The following is a 19,873-nucleotide window of genomic DNA, read 5'->3' as shown; positions in this document are numbered from 1 at the left end:
TGCGTGCGGGGCGGGGGTGCGCGGCCGCGGCTCCGCTCGCCGGGCTGCCGGCGCGGGGGAGCCGGAGGGACCCCGGCCCGAGGAAGGCTCCGCGCACCGGCCGCGCTGACGCAGGGTCTGGCGCCGGGGGTGACTCACGCCGTGCTTCTCCGTCGGGGCTGCCCGCGGCGCGTTCTCCCTGCGCCCCGCTTCCCCCGGCTGGGCTCCCCCTGCTCCCCGGGACGTGCCCCTCTAAGCCGCCTCTTCTCCTGCCCGTGGCTGCGACTCCCGGGGGTCCTGCTCTGCCATTCTCGTCTGCTCTCCACGCCTGCGCCTTTTCCGAGTGCCCCGCAGGAGAGACAGTCTGTCTGCTGTCTGGCTGGGGGAAGGAGCAGTCACGAAACACAGATGGAAATATGGCAGTATCCTCTAGGCAATGGGCACAAATAGACGTGCTGCAGGCCCCGTGATTGTCAGCTGTAATAAATGTTAGAAGGAGAGCAGGAGGCAGATGTAATTCTTCGTACCTGGTGATGTAAATCCCAGGAAGCAAAGAGCCACAGTCACGCGGATTTAAATCTCGTTGCAGGCAGTGGCTGTGGGCTCCGGGACGGCTCTTGATGTCTCTCCACAGAACTGGTAAGGGCTGGACATAAAAAATTTCCTATGTGTGGCTTTGCTTCCTTCCTAATTATTTGAGGGATGCCTGAATTTAAGCAGGTGCTTTCCTTCTAAACAAGTCAGTTTTAGTGTTGGTGTGTGGGGGTTTTATGTGATGTCATAGCTTCCTACTTCATGATGTCTCTACTCTTCATGGCTTGCTGTGATTTTTATTTTTTTTTAAGGGGGGAAGTGGGAATAAAGGAAGAGCAGTGCCTTGAGGAAATGGAGGATCCTTTAGTGCAAATAGATGGAAGAGCAAAGCAGCCTTACTGGAATTAAGATCAGTGGGTTTATAGGAGTGCAAGACTGGATCTTAAAATCACTCAAGAAGGAACTGTCGGCCTGGCAGGAGTGGGGCACTGCTGGGATTTTGCTGAGCTCTTGATCACGATACAGTTGCTTGCTGGATAATCTGAATTCTAGATTAGTTTTTCAGCTGCTGTGGAGTCTGGAGTGGCGGCCTGGAAAGAAACAGCCACTGGAACAAAATTCAATTTCATTATTTATTTCTGGATCCACACAATGTGTGTGACTGTCCCTATGCAGAAACAAAGGCTGAATTCCTACTCTGGAGAATTCATAAAGTAAAAGGAAATTAAGAGGGTGAGAAGAGGCATGACATGTAATTGAAGAGGTCAGGGTGGGGACTGATTGTGTCATGTTAATATAGTGTTCATTCTGTGTTTAACAGATTGAAATGACAAATACTGGCTATCTTAATTCCTGATTATGATAAAATTTTGATAATGTGGTTTGATATTCTTAGGGAGATGTCATTTGTAGTGACTCTTCTGAAGAAGGATGAAGGGAATTCCTGAGGGGCAGCAGAGAGGAGGGGCATATTTCTGGAGGAATTGCACTGATCAGGGAATGATAGAATTGAGGTGAGGAAAGCCCTGCACACTTGCTCAGGACTGAAATAATTCTCCAGTTTTAGGGGTCTCTGCTAATATTTAGGTTTTTCTTCTTTGCTGTGCATTTAACCTGTCACTTTCCCACAAGGTGGGACCTTCTGCCAACCTCAGTGTTCTACAGAACCTTGACAATATTAAAAGACAGGCAATAATCAAAATATTTGGCTTTTAAAAATTAGTGTCTTACCTAAGATTACATGGTAACAGTAGAGATTATTGGTTCAGAGATCAGCTGTCAGTCTTAGTCCCATTCTTGGTGAATTGATTTGTGTGTTGTGAAATTGTTTCTGGTGTTTGGTATTTGGGGTGCTTTGACCAAGGAATTAGTGATACCGTGTTTGAGGCAATAACTGTTTTGGAAATGGTTGGAATGATGCCTCTTCCTGGCTCTTAATTGCAAACTTCTCACTGACACATCAGAAGTAATGAAAACTTCTTAAAAATAAATCATAAGGAGTATTGCAACTTTGTGTGCAGTAGCAAAGTTAAGGTGCTTTATATTTCGGTGTATGTGGTGCTACAGCTTTTCTAGCTAAATCAGCAATGCCCCTTGCTGGTGATCTGTATCACACTGGTTATTCTAGACCGTACCCTAATTCACATGGATAAGATGCAGAGAATTTGCAACTGTCCAGTAGGAGGAGGTAAACAAACAACTTCATTCTGTCTTGTGGGTGTGGTGTCCTAAGTGTCCCTTAAGAGATGGAGAGGTTTAAGTACTTCAGGTTTGTGTCCTCAGCCACACAAAGACTTACCTAAACTTTCTCTGCCCAGGGTCAAGGGTTTTGAAACATAAACCTTACACAGGTTGAGTATCTGTGAGTGCTGGGGAAAATCTCACTTGTCAGCTGTGTTACTGCTGGCACTGGCTAGGGAAGAGAAGGATGTTGTCTTGTCACCTTTGTCTTTGGGGAGGTCTCAGATTTTTTTAAACCGGAGTGTAACCAGTTACGTTGGTAACAGAGCAATTTTGTTCCTGACTTAAGGAAAACACCCTGGAAGGAATGCAAACACGCTTGTTTTATGAGATAGGTGAAGAGAAGAGAGTGTTGGGAAGAACACACAAACATTTACAGAACTGGTGGACATTACCATACTAATTGGTATTAGTATGACTACAAGAACTGTTTTTACTGCCCAGTAAGTGCTGGCTGGGAAGTATTTGATGTTTCAGATATGAGAAGGAAAGTCCATAACCTGACAGTCCTTTTCTTCTCTGGAGAAGAAAGTTTTCTGATCTGCAGAATCGGGAAATATCAGAGGTTTTGTCTTGTTTTGTTACAAATGTTAACAATCCTTGTATATTTTGCTTTTTTCCCCTCTTAAGTTATCTGTGCATATAAATTCCTTTGGGAGCAAGCTCTAAGTAGTCCAACATGACATGCTAGATAAGAGCTTTGCAAACAGTCCTGAGAGGTGTTTTGAGTGTTACTAACCTCTTCAGAAAGTTGACTCCTGTAAAGACAAAGCCCTGAAGGAAAAGTTTTGAATGCTGTGGGATATACTTGCCTAAAAAGCCATTTTTTGAAGCCAAATGAAACAAGACTTGCTTAGAGTCCTGTGAAGTGAATCTGACTTTTTTTGTGAATACCGGAGCAAATAGTAACAAAACAGAGCTGCAGGAGAGTGACCTGCAATGAGCCTGTCCTGTGCCTCACCAAGGTAACAGCAAAACCTCTGCCAATCCTCTGAGGCCCTGTCAAGGAGGAGCCACTGTTCAGGCCCTTGTTCCATTGTCACTGGGAGCAGTAGGATGAGACCAGCTTGAGAATCAAGCTTCCACCCAGGTGAGCCTACAGGGCTGGTGATGGGGACAGCCTCAGATGGCACTGCTTGTCACCACTCAGGACAGGGATGTGATATAAAAGACTTTATAATACCTGACCTAAAATAACTGTCAGTAGTGTCTTTTAACCTTTCTTTGGTTGGTACACATCTCTAACAGGAATATTTTTTTCAAGTTTCTGTATTCAAATGAAACTGGACAGTTGTGATTGATTGCTTTCCACAGACATCTCTTAGTTTACAGTCTTGCAGTGGACCAGAAGGTAAACAACTCTTTGGAAAATTTTTTGGGAAAAAAAAAATTTCTGTAGAGCTCTGCAGAAGTGCCCTGGTCCTGCACTGTGCTTATTTGGGTGAAAACTCCCATTTATTGTGCGGTACTTGACCCTTGTGGAAGATATGTTTAGACACTAATGAGAAACCTTTGGTTTATATGTGCATAATGCTGTTTAACAGGGAATTGCCTTTACCCTAAGCCTTGAAGACTGGGGTGACTGCAGGCCTGCCTTTTTGGCACATACAGGTCTTCTTGCCTCTGTGTTGAAAGCAAGGAGAATTTTGCTGTGCAGTGAGCGTGTGCACCATGTGAGTTTGTATCCTGGCCTCTTTCTAACTTCATTTGATGTAAATAGAAAACCCAAAAAAGTGTTGTTCCTGTACTCGACTGTAGTCCTCCTGTGTGAGTTGCAAGGAGCACTCTCTATTCCTGTCACATGTTGTTTCACCACTCAAATAATGGGAGGACCAGGAAAGGGGAAACTCCTCCTCTTCCTCAGATCCCAAGGGTCTTGGCTAACAAGAGGTTCTTCACAAAGGTGCAGTTCATGCTTAGCTGGCATGCTGTTTTCTTTGGAGCCAGGTAAATAAAAGGCAGTTCTGCTCTGGAAATAAAATATCTGTTGATGTGTAGGATAGCTGCATTCTACAAAAGTAGGTATTCCGTAGGGGTGTTTCTGAGACAAGGGTGACACATTGAACTGTGGTTGGGAAGTCCATCTGTGATCCATCCGTCCAGTGCATAAGCAGTAGGAAGCAGGATTCTGCTTTTTCACATCCTTATTTTCAAAATGGAGATGCAGTAGGAACAAAACTGCAAGTTACTTGTTTTGTTCCTTGTGTAAACTGATAGTTTACGTTGTTCAGCAGCTTCAGCTCCACTGGAGCTCTCTCTCTCATTGCAGCAGGCATTGCTGGACACCTAGCCAGGCAAGGAGCAGAACTGTTACATGGAAGTACCTTTTAGTTACATTTCTGCACAGAATTACATTTCCAATGAGGGCAGGACTCTACAAGATGCTTTATGGCAGGAGACACAGAGTTCCAGTTTACTTTTTGCTGCCTCTGTTGCTTTTATAGTGCCCTGAGGCAGCTGGGAGGAAACACTTTGCCGTGCCACATTCCTGCTGTCAGTATGTGGTCCCAGTTGATGACTGGGCAGCACTGGAGTCCTGGGTGGTGCCTCTGCAGTCAGAGGTGTAACCTCTCAGCATCCTGCCTGCCTGCCTGCCTGGTTCTGCAAGCCTCCCCCTCACTGCTCTCCAGGTCTTTCATCCCCATTTTGAGACCTGCCCTAAGCTTCTGGTGCATCTCTGGTTCGCTTCCAGTACTACAAGAAGTGGGGTGAGGGCAGTTAAAGTTCCCAGCTCTTCATTCCCAGTCCTGTTGTGGAGAGGCAGCCTGAAGGCCACCTCAGCACTTCCAGCCTGCATTTGTACATGTTGCTCAGCACCCAAAGCAGTGTGAGGCTGGCCATGGTTTGTAAGCCTCAGACAGGAAGTTTGGGATGAACCAGGTTCACTAACACCATATTGACTCCTTAACCAGTGTCTGTGTGGGGTTCCACAGTTTTTACAGAGCCAGCCAGTCGGGGTGTGAGGGACAGGAGCTCTCTGCATCTTGTCTGCCCGCCTTGGTCAGGTGTGTGGGTGCTCTTTGCTCACTTATGTATTTGTTTGGGAGGCTGGAGTTCTCTTCTGACTCTGTGTGCAAAGCAAATATTGACTTGTGGACTAATGGCATTTGCAGCTCCAGGATATGCCTTTGCCTGACTTGAGGGAGACGCTGATGGGGGAAGGGAAGGAAGGCCAAGGGTGTCCTGCTGAGAGTTCCCTTAGACATTTCACTGAGCAAATCAGGATTATAATTTGGAAAACATAAGTTTTCTGGTTTTGAGAAGACAGAATTGAACTGCCTGGTTCAGTGCAGAACTTTTGTCTGATTTCTGAGAGAGGGAGATGTTAAATTGGATGCAATCTACTTGGGATTTCAAAAGCTGAGCTGGAAGAGGCTTCTAGAACTACACCTATGTGCATAGCTTCCTGATGGGTGCTGTGACTTTCAATCACTTCTCTCTCTTCCAAAACTTTCTTTCTTAAAGGAAGAGAATAGAGAACAGTGGAAACCAGCTGACAATCCAGAGGTGGCAGTGGGATTTACTGCATACAGTTTTGCTTTCTGTTTGTTAAACATAAAGGAAAACAGTTTTTCCCATGCTAGCTTGCTGTCAGAAGAGGTGTTGTAACTGTCAGAACAGAGGTGCAGTTCTTGTAACAGTGGATTAAAATTATTCTAGAAAGAATTGTTATGCTTGTTCTGTTCCTTCTGATAATACTCAGTGGAGGTTTCTGCATAGTTACTGGTTGTGAAGTTTTCAGGATACAAAAACATTGCTTGGTAAAATGTTTGTCTTCTGCACAGTCTGCTAGAGGTATGCTGCCTTTTTGGTGGATTTTTTTTTTTTAAGCAGTGGGGGAAGAACACTCTTGGGAAGGAATTTCTGTCCCAAAATAAAGGGCCTACTGAAAGGCTCCAGACAGTGTAATTTTGTGCTTAGCACATCCAGGCCCTTACCACCACAGGCTTAGGTGGAGATCACCTAAGCAAAAGAGGCCAAGCAGGTAAAACACAGGCAGCAGGAGATTGCTGTCTGGTGTTTGCTAGGAGCCAGGTAATTGAAATGTCTCATACTACAGCTGTGGGGAAGAGCCAGTGTGTCCAGAGGAGGCACAGTATTTCCAAGTGGAAGTAAATTTGCAGGACTCCTTTGCAAACATCAATTTCTAAAGGACACCTGCACTAGAAAGGAAACTAATTGGACATAATCCTGCATGGTGTGTGTTTGCAACTCCAACAAAAGTGTTGCAGGTGGAGTTCTTCAAATGGCTGTACCTGATACTGACTGCATGCTTCCATTGTAGCCTTCTTTTTCAGGTACATCACACCTGTGTTCTAGCAGGCTGGAAACAATGGTGGTGTGATTTGTTTTGGACTCTGAATTCAAAAAGTAAATCTGTGATTAACAGGTACTATTTGCATTTTAGCAAAAAATACATTTTTTTCAAAATATGAAGATTACCTGTTTGTTTTGTGACCAAAATTGCTTCATATGAGAAGTTTAAATTGCCTTTAAACATGGGAGATGCTGCATTTTAGCAAAAAATACATTTTTTTCAAAATATGAAGATTACCTGTTTTGTGACCAAAATTGCTTCATATAAGAAGTTTTAATTGCCTTTAAACATGGGAGATGTTCCTTAATGTGTGGGTGAAACTGGTTTTAATTTTGTAGTACTGAGGGTTTGGGAGTTGCCATTAATATTTGTTGGATCTGATGTATTTTTTCCTTTGTATTTCTTACTGTTGCTTTATTTCAGAAGCATACAGGTTGCAAATAACAGCAATTTCACACATGTGGTTTCACAAGCTTTTTGGAGCCCCTTTTGTTACTTGCTATCTCCTGGCTAGGAGAGCTAGAGAGTTGCTTTAGGTTTATATCCCTCAGTCAAAGGAAAGACCTTACTATGTCAATCCCACTTATCAGATATCCTCCTCCTCCTCCTCCTCCTGGCTCACACTAGGTGGTGCCTGGCTGTGTCAGGGAGCCTTCTTCCCGGTTGCTGTGATGCTGGAAGGGCTGGTTCAGTGGCCTCAGCACCTTCTCTTGGATACACCTGGCTCTGAGGGCAGTGCCCAGGGCAGTGTCTCCATGTGCCACAGCAGGAGCCTTCCCTTGCTGTGATTCCTGCTGCTCACCTGCCCTTCTGCACCACCATGTCAGCAGCAAGGTGAGCCTCATGCTCTCTCTGGCCTCTGTCCCAGATGGGTGCTTGCAGGAAGGTTTCTATGGGAACCAGGGGCAGGAAAAACCTGCCCACCAAGTTCAGTGCTGTAATGCCAGGGATAGGAGAGCAGGCAGGGGAGTGATCCCCAGCAAGGCGGAGGCCAAGGCGAGATGACGTGGGCAAGGGAGGCTGTTCCATCTGCTACACCTGTCTCGGGACAAGGAGAGGCTCTCTCAGCACTCTCCTGCCCTGCTTCCAAGCACTCTGGTTAATTCCCTTATTATGGGGTTTTTTTCTCAGCCACGTGCCTGACACCCTGGCCTGGCTCCTCTGCAGCAGGTTGGGTCTGCAGTGGTTGTACATGCAATGAAGGTTGATAATTGCCTGAGGGGAATCTTTACTCACAAGATCAAGGCATTGAGGATGGTATTTGGAGCACAGGCAATGACAAGTGTGGCAGACGTACCACGTGGTGACTGCATTCCTAATAAAAGCCACTGGAAGCAGGGTTAACTGGGCTCAGAGAAGACAGGGGATAAGGACACTTTGCAGGCTCAGGAACAGAGCAGCCATGGTTGCAAGGCAGTGAAAAAAGCATCAAAATACCTTAACAGTAATGTTGAAGGGAAGTAAGTAATGTCAGCCAATTTACCTGCTTGGGGTGCATGCTCTGTGTGTTCCTGTGTAATATGAGCATGCAGATGCTCATTTTGTAATTGTTGCTATGTCTTCAACTACTAAGAGTTGAGTTGGTGCTAAGGGAAGAAATGGATCGGAGTGTAGGGAAGAACACACAAACATTTACAGAGCTGGTGGACATGCAGTTGACCATCCTGTGGACAACACTACTTCTCAGAAACAAAAGCTGGATTTTTTTTTTTTGTTTGCTTGATTCTTTTTGCCCTAAGCATGAGTGTCAGAATGGATCAGAGTGTCTGTTCATCCTTGCTGGCCTTTCTCAGGCAGAGAGTTGTTTAAATCCATAAGGAGGAAACCTTATCATTTGTGTTCCCAGGCACAGATGTTTTTTATGCTTTTGCAGTGCTGTGCAGCTGCTTATCTTGGAGGTCTGCAGCAAGTTGGTTTCTGGCTGCAGGTGCTCAATGGAAAGTTCACTGAGATGCAAAGGCAATATAACCTTGTTCTAATCAGAACTGTGAAACAACTTGGATATGGCCTGTGGGATGAATCCCTGGGGTTCCTCCTTTTCGCAGCTTACAGTCATAAGTAGCTTTACTGAAAAGGGAAGCTGGAAAAGCCATCCTAGGTGTGCAAATGTTAGTTTCTCCCAGGTTCTTTCCCAAGGAAGTGTGAGTGACTGATCTCTCCCAGCACTGGCTTTATCTGCTCAATAGAGGTGGCTCTTGCTGTCTCCCACACACAAATTGTAAGGTTGGTCTTAAAGTCCAGAATCTCTCTGATTACTGAGGTATTCAATTGTTTTCCTGGAAATCCCCACAGAAATCCCCGTAAAAAATATGCTGTTAACTAGTGTCAGGAAATCAAGGAGGGGAGCTCTGTTGCCTGACTATTTCAGGGGAGCCTGGTTCATGACTCATTGCAAAGGTACTTGATAGCATCTTGTCCACATCCACATGTTTCAAGGACTTGTATTCTGCAGCCCTACACACTTTACTCCTGTGCTTTGTGGTGCTACTCTGTCCCTTCTCCATGGTCAGTGTCTTCAGAGAATGATGATGTGTGGGGTATTTTCTTAGTTTACATCATTAAATAAAGGACTCACAATATGTAATGGGATAGGTATTAAAAGTTTACTTGTTTTTTTTTTTGCATTCTTTCAACCAGCAATGCTGTTATTTCCACAAGAAACTGGGCAAATGACAGTGTGCTCTTTCTAGCTGGTCAGTAGGTATGAAACCAAAAGGAAATTCCAGTATCTTGAATTTATTTCTTGTATGCTAGGAATTTAATTTTCACATGAGCAAGTTGTGTGTGAGGGGTCTGTCAGCCCTCCAGCATGTTCTTGGATGTTAATTGAATTCTCTCATCACCCTTTTTTCCTTTTTTAACAGGAGTGTAACATCTCACCTCTGTGGACAGCATTTCTGGACCTGCTGACACTTGCACCACTCAGCCTTGCCTAGTGCAATGTCAGGTGAGCACACAGAAAGTGACACAGTATCTTCTCATTTCCTTGCTTGCTCTGTCTTCAGCTGAAACTTCATAACAAAGGTTTTTTGGTTCCAAGAGCCATTCTTTACATGAACATACTTTGTGGTCAGATTGAGAGTGAGGAAACTTTGTGGCCCAAGACATTTTCACTCAGAGTGAACTCAGTTCCTTCTTTTACAATGTAGAAGTTTTTTCAGCCATTGAACAGAGAGGAAGAAGGAGGTTGAAATGTGTTCTGCCTTCCCCATTTTTCCTTAAGATTTGCTTGATTCTGTTCTCCCCACAGCACTTCCCCCAAAGTGAGTGGCTCACGGTGACTGTGAGAGATTTTTTGCTGTACAATGGTAGGTAGCTCTAGGACATGCAGAATGCTGAAGAATAACTGGAGTTCAATTGTGGACTTCTGAGATAGAAGCTGTGCTAAAACTAGGTCTTCTCCTTCTTAGAGAAGCCAGCTTTCCTACCCTGTACTTTTTTCTAATCTTCCTTCCTGGTCAAGCTGGTTATTTCAGGGCACATAACCCTGTGGAAGACTGCTTCGAGGCCAAGTAGACCTTTGTCTTGCTGATAGAATAACAGAAGACTTTCTATTGTTTATCTGCTTCAATTGTAAGACTTGATGTCTGCTTGTATTCCAAGGGAAGCTGTTCACTGGGACTCTACCTGAGACACTGGAAGGGTGCTTGTGTTGAACACAAAATACCAAGATTATAGGCATACTTCCCATTGGGAAAAAAAGGGAGCAGTTGAGTATCTTTCTGAGGGCTCTGGTTTTTCATTATGGTCCCTGAGTGACAGTTTCAGGGAACTCTGGAGTTCTGCTGGTGCTGGTCCATAAGAGGAATATACTTCTGCAAAATAATATTTATTTGATAATTATATCCTTGGCTTGTTGCTGATCACACAGCTTTTCCAAGCCAGGTGAGTGATCATGTGATGCCATGGAACTATTTCTCTTCCCTAAGAATTGCTTTCCTAGAGATAACTCCATTTGGCCCTTTTGCTCAATAAAAAAGAGCAAAACCATCTAAAATTACTGGCTTCCCTGGTGAAGTGGGAGCTGTCTCAATGTTTAGAGTAGCAGTAGCAACAAACTGATGAGTGAGTCCTTCCCATGCTGGAACCGTCTGTATGGAGTGTGTATCTTCCAAGGGTGTTCTTCCAGATTTTCACTGCTATGTGTTGATCTCTTTCTGTTTTTAGGCCATCACACTCCCTCTGCTGGGGGTCCTTTCTCAGCACTCACACCCAGCATTTGGCCTCAGGAGATCCTGGCAAAATACACACAGGTACAGTGTGGGACAGGGTGAGGATGTTCTCTGGCTCTGCAAAAGTAGAGGGAACCTGGTATTTTCTGGGGGTCTGTGAAAGTCACAGGGAAAAGGAGAGAGAGGTACACTTTTCCTCCATTGCTTTGGTTATGGACTTCACAAGTTTTGTGGTTGCATCCCACCTTTTGCAAGAGGATCTTGCAGAGCACAAAGAAACTTCTGTGAATTATTTCTCTGCTGTTTTGCAACTATTGCTCCACTGTAAAAATGTTGACACCCTCAGGGTGCTTGTGTCATCATCAAGCTACTCTGGACAACTTGTGCATGGCAGCAAATATTAATTTCAAGCTTGTCACCAGGTGGGTAGAGCAGGAAGGAAGGAAGCAGCTGTGGAATTTTGTAATTTAGCCACAGTGTTTGCTGAAAGCAGATTAAAGCTTTTTGTTGGAAGTATGTGGGCAGTGCTTCTTAGGTGCTGCCTGGTTGTAGTGCTTGCAAGAGTCTCCACAGGAGGTGCAGGTGAGCTTGCAGGAAAGGGGAGAGAGCAGTAGGTTTTTACTCCTAAAAAATCCTGGAGGTAATCTCCAGTGTGTATCCCCCAGTATGCCCCAATGCCAGCCATGAGCACAGATGAGGAAGGTTGAGATTTGGGTCATGGACCTTAACTTTCCTTGGCCTATAATTTGGACTTGCATCATGGGTGCAAATCCCAGTTTTGCCTGCTGCCTTTCAAAGGAAATTTGAGAGCAACAGGCAGAAGATGGAGTTGTGCAGGGAGCTGAGTTTGCAGTGTGTGTGCAGAGGTCACAGGAAGGATGGCTGTGTATTAGTGATGCAGGCAGTAGAGGCCACTTTACTTGATGTGTGTATATTCTTCAGTCCATGAGGAGGGCTGTGCTCACCTCCAGGTGAGCAGTTCTGATCTTGATAAGATGCTGAGCTCAAGTTCTGTTGGGAAAATCTGTATAGTTTTTTTCCATGGAGAAGTCAAAATGGCAACAGCAGGCAACATCTCAGCTGGGAATTGTGGTGGGAGGCTTTAAAAGTTAAAGGGCAAGGGGTCTAGTTGCTCAAAGGGCACAGAGTGGACAGTGGTGGGATGAGGCAATATCTATATGTTTCTGTTTGGTTATTCAGTGATAAACTGCTGAAAATGTCTGTTTTCCTTCCTGACATCTCCCAGAAAGAAGAATCTGTCGAGCAGCCAGAGTTCCGCTATGATGAATTCGGTTTCCGAGTTGACAAGGAAGGTAAAACCAGTCCTGTCCCTCCCACTTGTGTTGTGTTCAGCCCTTCCTGTGCTTTCAAGTGTGGCAGGATTTTGCAACCCTTCTGTGTGGGTAGACAAGTCTTGTCTTTGTGATCAAGTGCATTAGACATGCTGGCCTTGTGGAAGTCCAGAGCATAGACTATTATGCAGCAGTCATTTCCATCCCCTTATGCTGTGCCATGGGGAAGAGGGAGAAGAGTTGAAGAGTTACCATTTCCATTAACAGCTGCATGCTGGACAAGGGCAACTTTCCCAGTTCACAGTTCCATTGTGTTCAGTAGCACTGCAAGGGCTCATAGCAGGCACAGTGACATGTGCTGTCTTGCTGAAAAACTCATAGCCAAGGAGAATGGTGGTACATTTTGCCCACCTCAGCATCTCAAGCAAGGTGTAGGGCAAATTGTAGGGGAAAAACCTACATCTTAGTTTTTCTGCAAGCTATGGAGGCAGACCATCAAATAGGAGGAGACATGGAGCACTGTTGAAGTTGAGCATTAAACTACAAGCTGGCTGCCTTAGCAAAGAGGAAGAGAAAGAAGTAGGAGATGTGGGAATTGTTTCCTGTGCTCTGGGGGTCATTCCCAGGGCTCAGGCTGTATAATGTAAGGGCAGAAATTCTTTGCATGTGTGCCCTGGGGCACCTTGAGTCATAGAGGATCTCTTTGAAGCAATGACCTGAAGATGAGGACAGAACACAGTGATTTTTTTTCAGCCAGAACATCTGTGTATTATAAAATCAGCTGAAAGATTTGGAGCGCGTTGCTGGGATGTATTATATGATGAAGGACAGAGTGCCTTGTGTCAAACCTATCCTTGTGCTAAAGTATCTATTTTAGGAAGCCAGCCTCAGGCTGAGGTGCTCTCTCATTGTGAATTTGGAAGTGTCCTTATTAAAGCAGTTTTGGTGATTAAATATCCCTCCCCAAAGTTAACATTTTGCACCTCATTACTTCCATGAGTGTATCGCTTCTGCTTTCCAGCTCTGAGGCTTGCTATGCTTTTGTCAGCCTGATTTACAGATCCTTGCAAAACCCAGCAGGGTGACTGCTACCAGGATCTATTCTAATCCCAGCTACACTGTGGTCTAAATCACAAGTAGAGACTAGAAACCTGCCGACGGCTTCTTTAGGTCTCAAGGTCCTAAGCCTTCTGCTTATGACCATAACATTTGCTGCATGGAGTAGGCAGTTAGAAACCAACCTTTGCCTTTCCATGCTCTGACTGGAAGATATGAATGTTTTGAATGTGCTTTTTTCAGATGGCCATCCTATTTCCCACCCTGCCATGTGTTCATTTCCTCTCCTGTTCCCTCTCTCACTTGTCTCCATTCCTTTCTCTTCCCTTTGCTGAAGCAGATGGTGCTGAGCCAAACTCCAGCAAGCTTCTGGGGGTCCCACTGACAGAGGAGCCACAGCAGAGGCTCAAGTGGCAGGCTCACCTGGAATTCACACATAACCATGATGTGGGCGACCTCACCTGGGACAAAATTGAGGTCACCCTGCCACATTCAGACAAGCTGCGCTCCCTGGTGCTGGCCGGCATCCCACATAGCATGAGGCCACAGGTGAGAATGCTGCCTCTTCTGGGCAGGGCTCCTGCCTGGAGTCAGAGATCATGGAATGGGATCTCTCACGATGGCAGTTGAGAGCCTAGTGAGAATGCTGCCTCTTCTGGGCAGGGCTCCTGATTCAGAGATCATGGAATGGGATCTCTCATGATGGCAATTGAGAGCCTGCCTGATTATGGCTTTCTGTGCTGAGTGACTTCTGTCTCTGTTCACCCTGTCCCCCCAGCTCTGGATGCGCCTTTCAGGGGCTTTGCAGAAGAAGAGGAACTCAGAGATGTCATATCGAGATATCGTGAAAAACAGTTCTAACGATGAAACCATTGCTGCCAAACAGGTAGGAGATCCTTCCTAGTGCTGAGTGGGAAGAAGGGCAAGATTTGCTGTGTGAGAGGATGTGTGGTTAAATCCTGCTAAAGCTTAATCCTGTAGGGCATATTTCTCCTCTGTTTTGTTGGAAAAACTATTGTTTAGCTCTGCTCTTTCCAAGGACAGCAAGAAAAGGGTTAGAAAATGTGGCAGCAGCTCTGGCCACAGATAGCAACAGACAGCTTTCCCAAGCCTTTCTAAGAAATGCTGTGAGAAGATCAGAGAAAAGAATGAGAAACAATTCTTATCTTAACTTGCTGCACCTGTTGTTGTGAGCATATGGAATGTGTTATGGAAATTGGTTTACCAAAGGGTGGTTTCCAAATTAGCCAATGGTGATTGTGTTTTGATTAAAGGACCAGTGAAGTACACATGTATCGTAACTGTCTATAAAAGCAATGGGTTTCTTAATAAAGATAGATTGATCAGCCTTCTGTGAATCATGGAGTCAGTGATAATTATTACCTAGCAGGGGCCCATTGCTGCGATATCTGGTGACTGCTGACTTGTACTGCAGCCTAGCCTGAAGGCACAGGGGCTCCCTGCCACGATAAGAAAAATGCTGCAGTTGCATCTCAGCAAACATCCTCATAGTCACTGAGGGAAGGGAAGGATGAAAGGCTGACAGATGCAACTCTGTTGAGATTGTGGCAGCTGCTTTCAGGGCCCTTGTTCCCTCAAACACAATGTTTCTGAACATCTATTAAAGACTATTAAAGGGTGTTTTCCCTCTTCCTTCGACTTCACGGATTTGGCCAGGTTGTTGGTTTTTCTCTGGAATACGTTCGTTGGGAAGCTGTGCTTGAAATCCAAGCAGATGTAATTCCCAACTAGTCTATGTTTCCTATTGTCAGTGGTCAAACTAGGGTCTGAGTTTAGGCAAGTATTTCTAGGGATTCAGCAAGCCACTGTGTGCACTGCCATTTTCCCGCATGTCAGTGAAGGCTGTTAAACTGACCCCAAATGCTTGGACAGGGACATCTTCTTTGGTGCCTGAGGACTTATGGGTGGGTGTGGGGAGGCAGAGTTCCCTGAGGCAGGGGGCCAGGGGAAGTGCAGAGAGCTGAAAGCAGTTTTTCAGGTGCTGCAAGCTGACTGTCCTTGTTTATGGCTGCCTGACAGATTGAAAAGGACCTGCTGCGCACAATGCCCAGCAACGCCTGCTTCTCCAACATGAACAGCATCGGGGTGCCACGGCTGCGCAGGATACTACGGGGACTTGCCTGGCTCTACCCAGACATTGGATATTGTCAGGGCACTGGCATGGTAACCTGCTTTCAGAGTGTCTTTGTGATAGGGATCAGTTTGTCTCTGGTTACTACACCGCAGCAAATCATTTGAGGTAGTGCTGCCAGATACTGTGGTCTCCAGGTGACCTGAAGAGAAATCCCTTCCACCTGGAATACTTTTCCTAAAGAGGGGAGAGCAGAGTAGCACCAAACATCCAAAGAAACAGAAGACTTTGATCCATCTGTTGGGGAAGGGGCAGTCATTATACTGAGGAGAAATCCCTTCAGTGTAGAATGCAGTAGAGCTCCTGCAGAAGGAAGATTTTTGTCACCTAGATACTGGTCCACTTCTCCATGTGAGAAAGTGGGGAAAGAATTCCCTCCTAGAACATCAAGTTTTTCTTCCTTCAAAATCCTAGGTGGCTGCCTCTCTGCTACTCTTCTTGGAGGAGGAAGATGCCTTCTGGATGATGTGTGCTATCATTGAGGAATTGGTTCCTGCCTCCTACTTCAGCACCACCCTCATGGGTGTGCAGACAGACCAGCGTGTCCTGCGGCAGCTCATCGTGCAGTACCTGCCCCGCCTGGACAAGCTGCTTCAGGAGCATGACATTGGTAAAAGTGTGCCCTAGAGATTTCTTGCCAGGGTGACATGCAGACAAAGAGCATTGTTCTTTTTCCACAAGGGGAGCATCAGGGAGAGGAGCGAACCTCCTGACCCTGGAGGCAATGCATGGACGAAAGCCCTTAGGAGAGTCCACCTTCACTGGCTGACTGACTTCCTTTGTTGTGATTATTTTCCATGTCTCTGTTCACAGAGCTCTCCCTGATCACCTTGCACTGGTTCCTCACCTCTTTTGCTAGTGTTGTCCACATCAAGCTGCTGCTGCGTATTTGGGACCTGTTCTTCTATGAGGGCTCTCTGGTGCTCTTCCAAGTCACTTTGGGCATGCTAAGTATGAAGGTAGTTCCCAGCTCCTCTCCCGCCTTTATTGTACTTCAGTGTTTAATTCTGAGATTTAGGGCCAAGAAGGTTTTGTATCCACTTGTATGTGGTTTGGAAGTGTGTTAGGGAGGACAACTTCCTGCTGTCTTCAGAACCGGAAGCTGTGAAAAACTTCACTGAAATTAGAGAATGCTGTTTCCCATGCATACCTCATTTGTTGCCACATAATTGAACCTCATCAGCTGCCACTAGCTGATCTTATCAGTCTAGATCCCAACCTGAGGGTCCACAGTATTTAAATCTAAACTGAGATACCTTTTGATTTTACACAATCTGGGAAGAAAGAGAAAGCCAAAGTTGTGATCATCTGAGAAGTTTTGGATGGCATTGCTTGAATGTTGTAAGAGATGAGCATTGTCCTGACTGCATTTGATTTGGCTGACCTGATCTTTTCCTTTTCTATGTGAAAAACAGTTTTGTATTCAGTTTGCTGTGTGAAGGGCAAGGGTGATCCTGGTGGGAGTAAGGGGAAGGTGGAGCACAGTTTGACATGGTGCTCTCGAGTGCAGCTCCCATTCTCTTATCCCTAGCAAGATCTGTGCTGTGACCAGTCCTAGTGGTTGGTGCAGAATAGGTTTAAGTTCAGTTTTCCATGCTGATTTGATTTCATTTCAATGGTGAATGCTGTGATTCAAAAAATGCTGGCTAGAATTCTAGGAGGAGAGTGCAATAGAGCAGAAGATGCTGTTCCCATCTCAAAAGTAGCTTTTCCCATTGAAGCTTTTTTTAATGAAATTTTCTAGTTGTACCTGCCCAGGCTGTACATGGAATGTAAAACTGCATCTAGCAGCCTCAGGAGCACAGTTGTCATGTTCACCCCTCCATGAGGTAAAAATATCTGTTGTTGCAGGAGGATGAGCTGATCCAGTCCGAGAACTCTGCCTCGATCTTCAACACGCTGTCAGACATCCCGAGCCAGATTGAAGACGCGGATGTGTTGCTGCGAGAGGCCATGCGCGTGGCTGGCTCGCTGACGGACGTGGCGGTGGAGACCCAGCGCCGCAAACACCTGGCCTACCTCATCGCTGAGCAGGGCCAGCTGCTCAACTCCAGCACCACGGTCAACAACCTGTCCAAAGTGAGTGCACAGAGTCCCTTTTTACCCCTCCTTACTTATTCCCATCCAATTAGCGTTTGTGAGCAGGAGGTCCTGCTGTTTGAGAGGATTTTTGCTTCCAGGATAATTGTTACCCAGTGAAGAAAATGTCAATGATGTGCTGCCAGTTCTGTCCTGGTTGATAAATCCCCAGATGCAAGGGATATTGGAACTGATTGTAATTATCATTCATGAGAGTGATGATGAAATGTGATGCATTTCATTAATGGAAACTAAAAGAAACAACATATGCTTTTGGCAGAATTTTCTTGAAGCATACAGAGTAGGAACTGAATTTAATCCATTTGTAAGAAACTGGTACACTAAAATGACCTTGGAAGGTGGAGTCAAAAAACAGCAGCAGCTGCTTTTGAGGAGCCAAATTAAAAATGCACCTGTTTTTAATCTTAGACTAAAATCTACAGTTGCAGACAAGACATTCAGGCAATTCTAAAATGTAATACCCATCCACTTAGAAATTTATGTCGAATTAAATGTGGAACTGCTTTTTGCAGCAAATAGAATAGAATTAGAGTTAAAATTATTTACATGAATCATGGTTGATTCTTGAACTTCAGTTATGCTTTTGTAATAATTAAGGTATAAATAACCTGTTGCAAGTGGAGCAGATGGAGCAGTAAAGCTAATTCAATGCATTAGGACCAGAACAACTCCTGTTTAAAACTGCCAGTTCACTGGCCTGCCCCTTCTAGTGGTAGCTGTCAGGACCCCTTGCCCAGAGCTGACTGGTGTGGAGGGTTGCTTTATTTTATTTCTGAAATCTCTCCTGATGTGTGCACTTTGTTCTCTGTTCCCTCTCCCACAGATTGTGCGACGCAGGACTCAGCGCAGGAAATCCGGCATCACCTCCCTGCTTTTTGGTAAGGACAATCCTCTGCTTTTCGTGTGTAGTTGGTGGCTATAGCAGCTTGGGAAGGAGGGGAGCAGGCAAAGCAGGGAAACATTGGGACAGAGAGATTGGAGAGAAGGGAGTCAGAACTGAAGGATGAGAAGGAAGCAGTGCAGTTTACTACTTAATTTCTTTGATCTGTGCTTAGAACATAAATTTACCTTGGACAGTCCATGAATTGTGGACCAACAGGAGGTGCAGCTCAGCCCAACTGTAATGTCCTTCTTGCACTGACCAACAGGTCAAAAACATTTTCTGGCAGACCTTGCCCACAGGCTGGATGTGGACTCTCTCTGATGTCACTCTACTCAGCTCAGGAACATCTCTGAAGATCTGAGACAGGGCAGGATGTCTAGTGTGTGACCCATCAAAATTATAAATGAAAGCATCATTATATTTTCCCTTACTTATTCTGAAAGTTTGATGTTGTTACTTCAACAACAAGGGGAAAAAGTCTTGCTTTTGACTCTTCATTTTCTTCACTTATGAGCCAAGCCAACATATGTCCAGAAAGGGCACACAGAATAGCTTTTGCAGGGGTTTAAGAGTAGCTTATTTCTTGACTCCATAAGAGCCCTTTCTGCTGTAAGCCTCAGTGTCATCACCTTACTTGAAATTGGCTCACCTTCTTGAAATTGCCACATGTCACCACAGAAATTGTTTTTCCGGAAGAAGACAACATACTGAATTTGCAGGGCTCAAACAGTGTTCCTGTTGTTGAAATGGCCTGAATAAATCTAAAAATGGGCTTTAGTGGTCTTTCCATAGAGGAGCTTTTCTGATGTTCTCCAGGAAGCTGATATATTGTCACGGGTTTCCTACAAGCACATAGAGCATTACATATAAAAAATGTGGTGGAATACCCATGATGCTGTAAAGTCAAGCATGCAGAAGTGAAGACATGCAGGAAGGTTGCTTGTGCAATCTGAACTCAGAGCTTTTGTATGTTATGTTATCATACAGTTGGTACAGACTGAACTGTCAGGGAACTTGGCTGCCACACACACCTTTCTTGTGTCTCAGTCTCCTTGACAGTTTGAGTATTTTTATGGTGGTGATAGTGAGTTATGACTTGCACAAAAAACTAAATTTAAAGTTCAAGCTTCAAAATACATCAGTGGTAGAAAAGAGATAATTGATAGAGTTTTATTATTTTATGGGGGCTTCTGTACAATGACCATCATGTGTTTTACCTAACATTATTCTTAGTATTTAAAATGGTGGTTAAAACTGAAAAATTGTCATCCTGCAGCAGTTGACCACAGTGGAAAAATTCAGGCCAAGTGAGAGGAAGGAAAGCTTGTATGTGATAAATTCACCCTCTGCTGGAACTGACAGTCAATCCTAAATGTCAAGTCTGCTTGCCTGTGATAGTTGCTGTGTAGAACTGGTACTTAGCCCTCATCTGGGAGGGAAGGAGAACTTACCCAGAGCTCCATTCTTCTTCCTTAGAGTGAATTCAGATATGGTAGTAACTTGGGCAGAAGTCATAGGAGCACTGTTTAGAAGAGACCTCTCAGTGTCTGTATTCCAATGTCTCCTGCTTGAAGCAGACTCTTGCTCATGCTAAATCAGGTTGGTCAGGGCTTTCTGTAGTTGAATTGAACCAGATTTACAATGCAG

General features: G+C 45.0%; 1 protein-coding gene across 1 annotated transcript in view; it reads left to right on the top strand.

Moving 5' to 3' along the window:
• The first annotated feature begins 12 nt into the window (after window positions 1-12).
• Window positions 13-19,873, top strand: part of SGSM3 (small G protein signaling modulator 3) — a 29,126-nt gene continuing 9,265 nt past the window's right edge. The window contains exons 1-11 of the mRNA XM_039725264.1: window positions 13-618; window positions 9,436-9,518; window positions 10,739-10,824; window positions 11,990-12,056; window positions 13,432-13,640; window positions 13,870-13,977; window positions 15,132-15,275; window positions 15,658-15,853; window positions 16,057-16,202; window positions 17,095-17,322; window positions 18,167-18,221. Coding sequence (XP_039581198.1) covers window positions 9,512-9,518; window positions 10,739-10,824; window positions 11,990-12,056; window positions 13,432-13,640; window positions 13,870-13,977; window positions 15,132-15,275; window positions 15,658-15,853; window positions 16,057-16,202; window positions 17,095-17,322; window positions 18,167-18,221 — 1,246 coding nt within the window. The 5' untranslated portion in view covers window positions 13-618; window positions 9,436-9,511. The remainder of the gene's footprint in view (window positions 619-9,435; window positions 9,519-10,738; window positions 10,825-11,989; window positions 12,057-13,431; window positions 13,641-13,869; window positions 13,978-15,131; window positions 15,276-15,657; window positions 15,854-16,056; window positions 16,203-17,094; window positions 17,323-18,166; window positions 18,222-19,873) is intronic.

Source organism: Passer montanus, unplaced genomic scaffold (genome assembly GCF_014805655.1).
Source record: "Passer montanus isolate IOZ18808 unplaced genomic scaffold, ASM1480565v1 scaffold55, whole genome shotgun sequence".
Lineage (NCBI taxonomy): Eukaryota > Metazoa > Chordata > Aves > Passeriformes > Passeridae > Passer > Passer montanus.
Note: the sequence above shows the minus strand (reverse complement) of the source record. Positions and strands in the feature narration are given on the sequence as shown.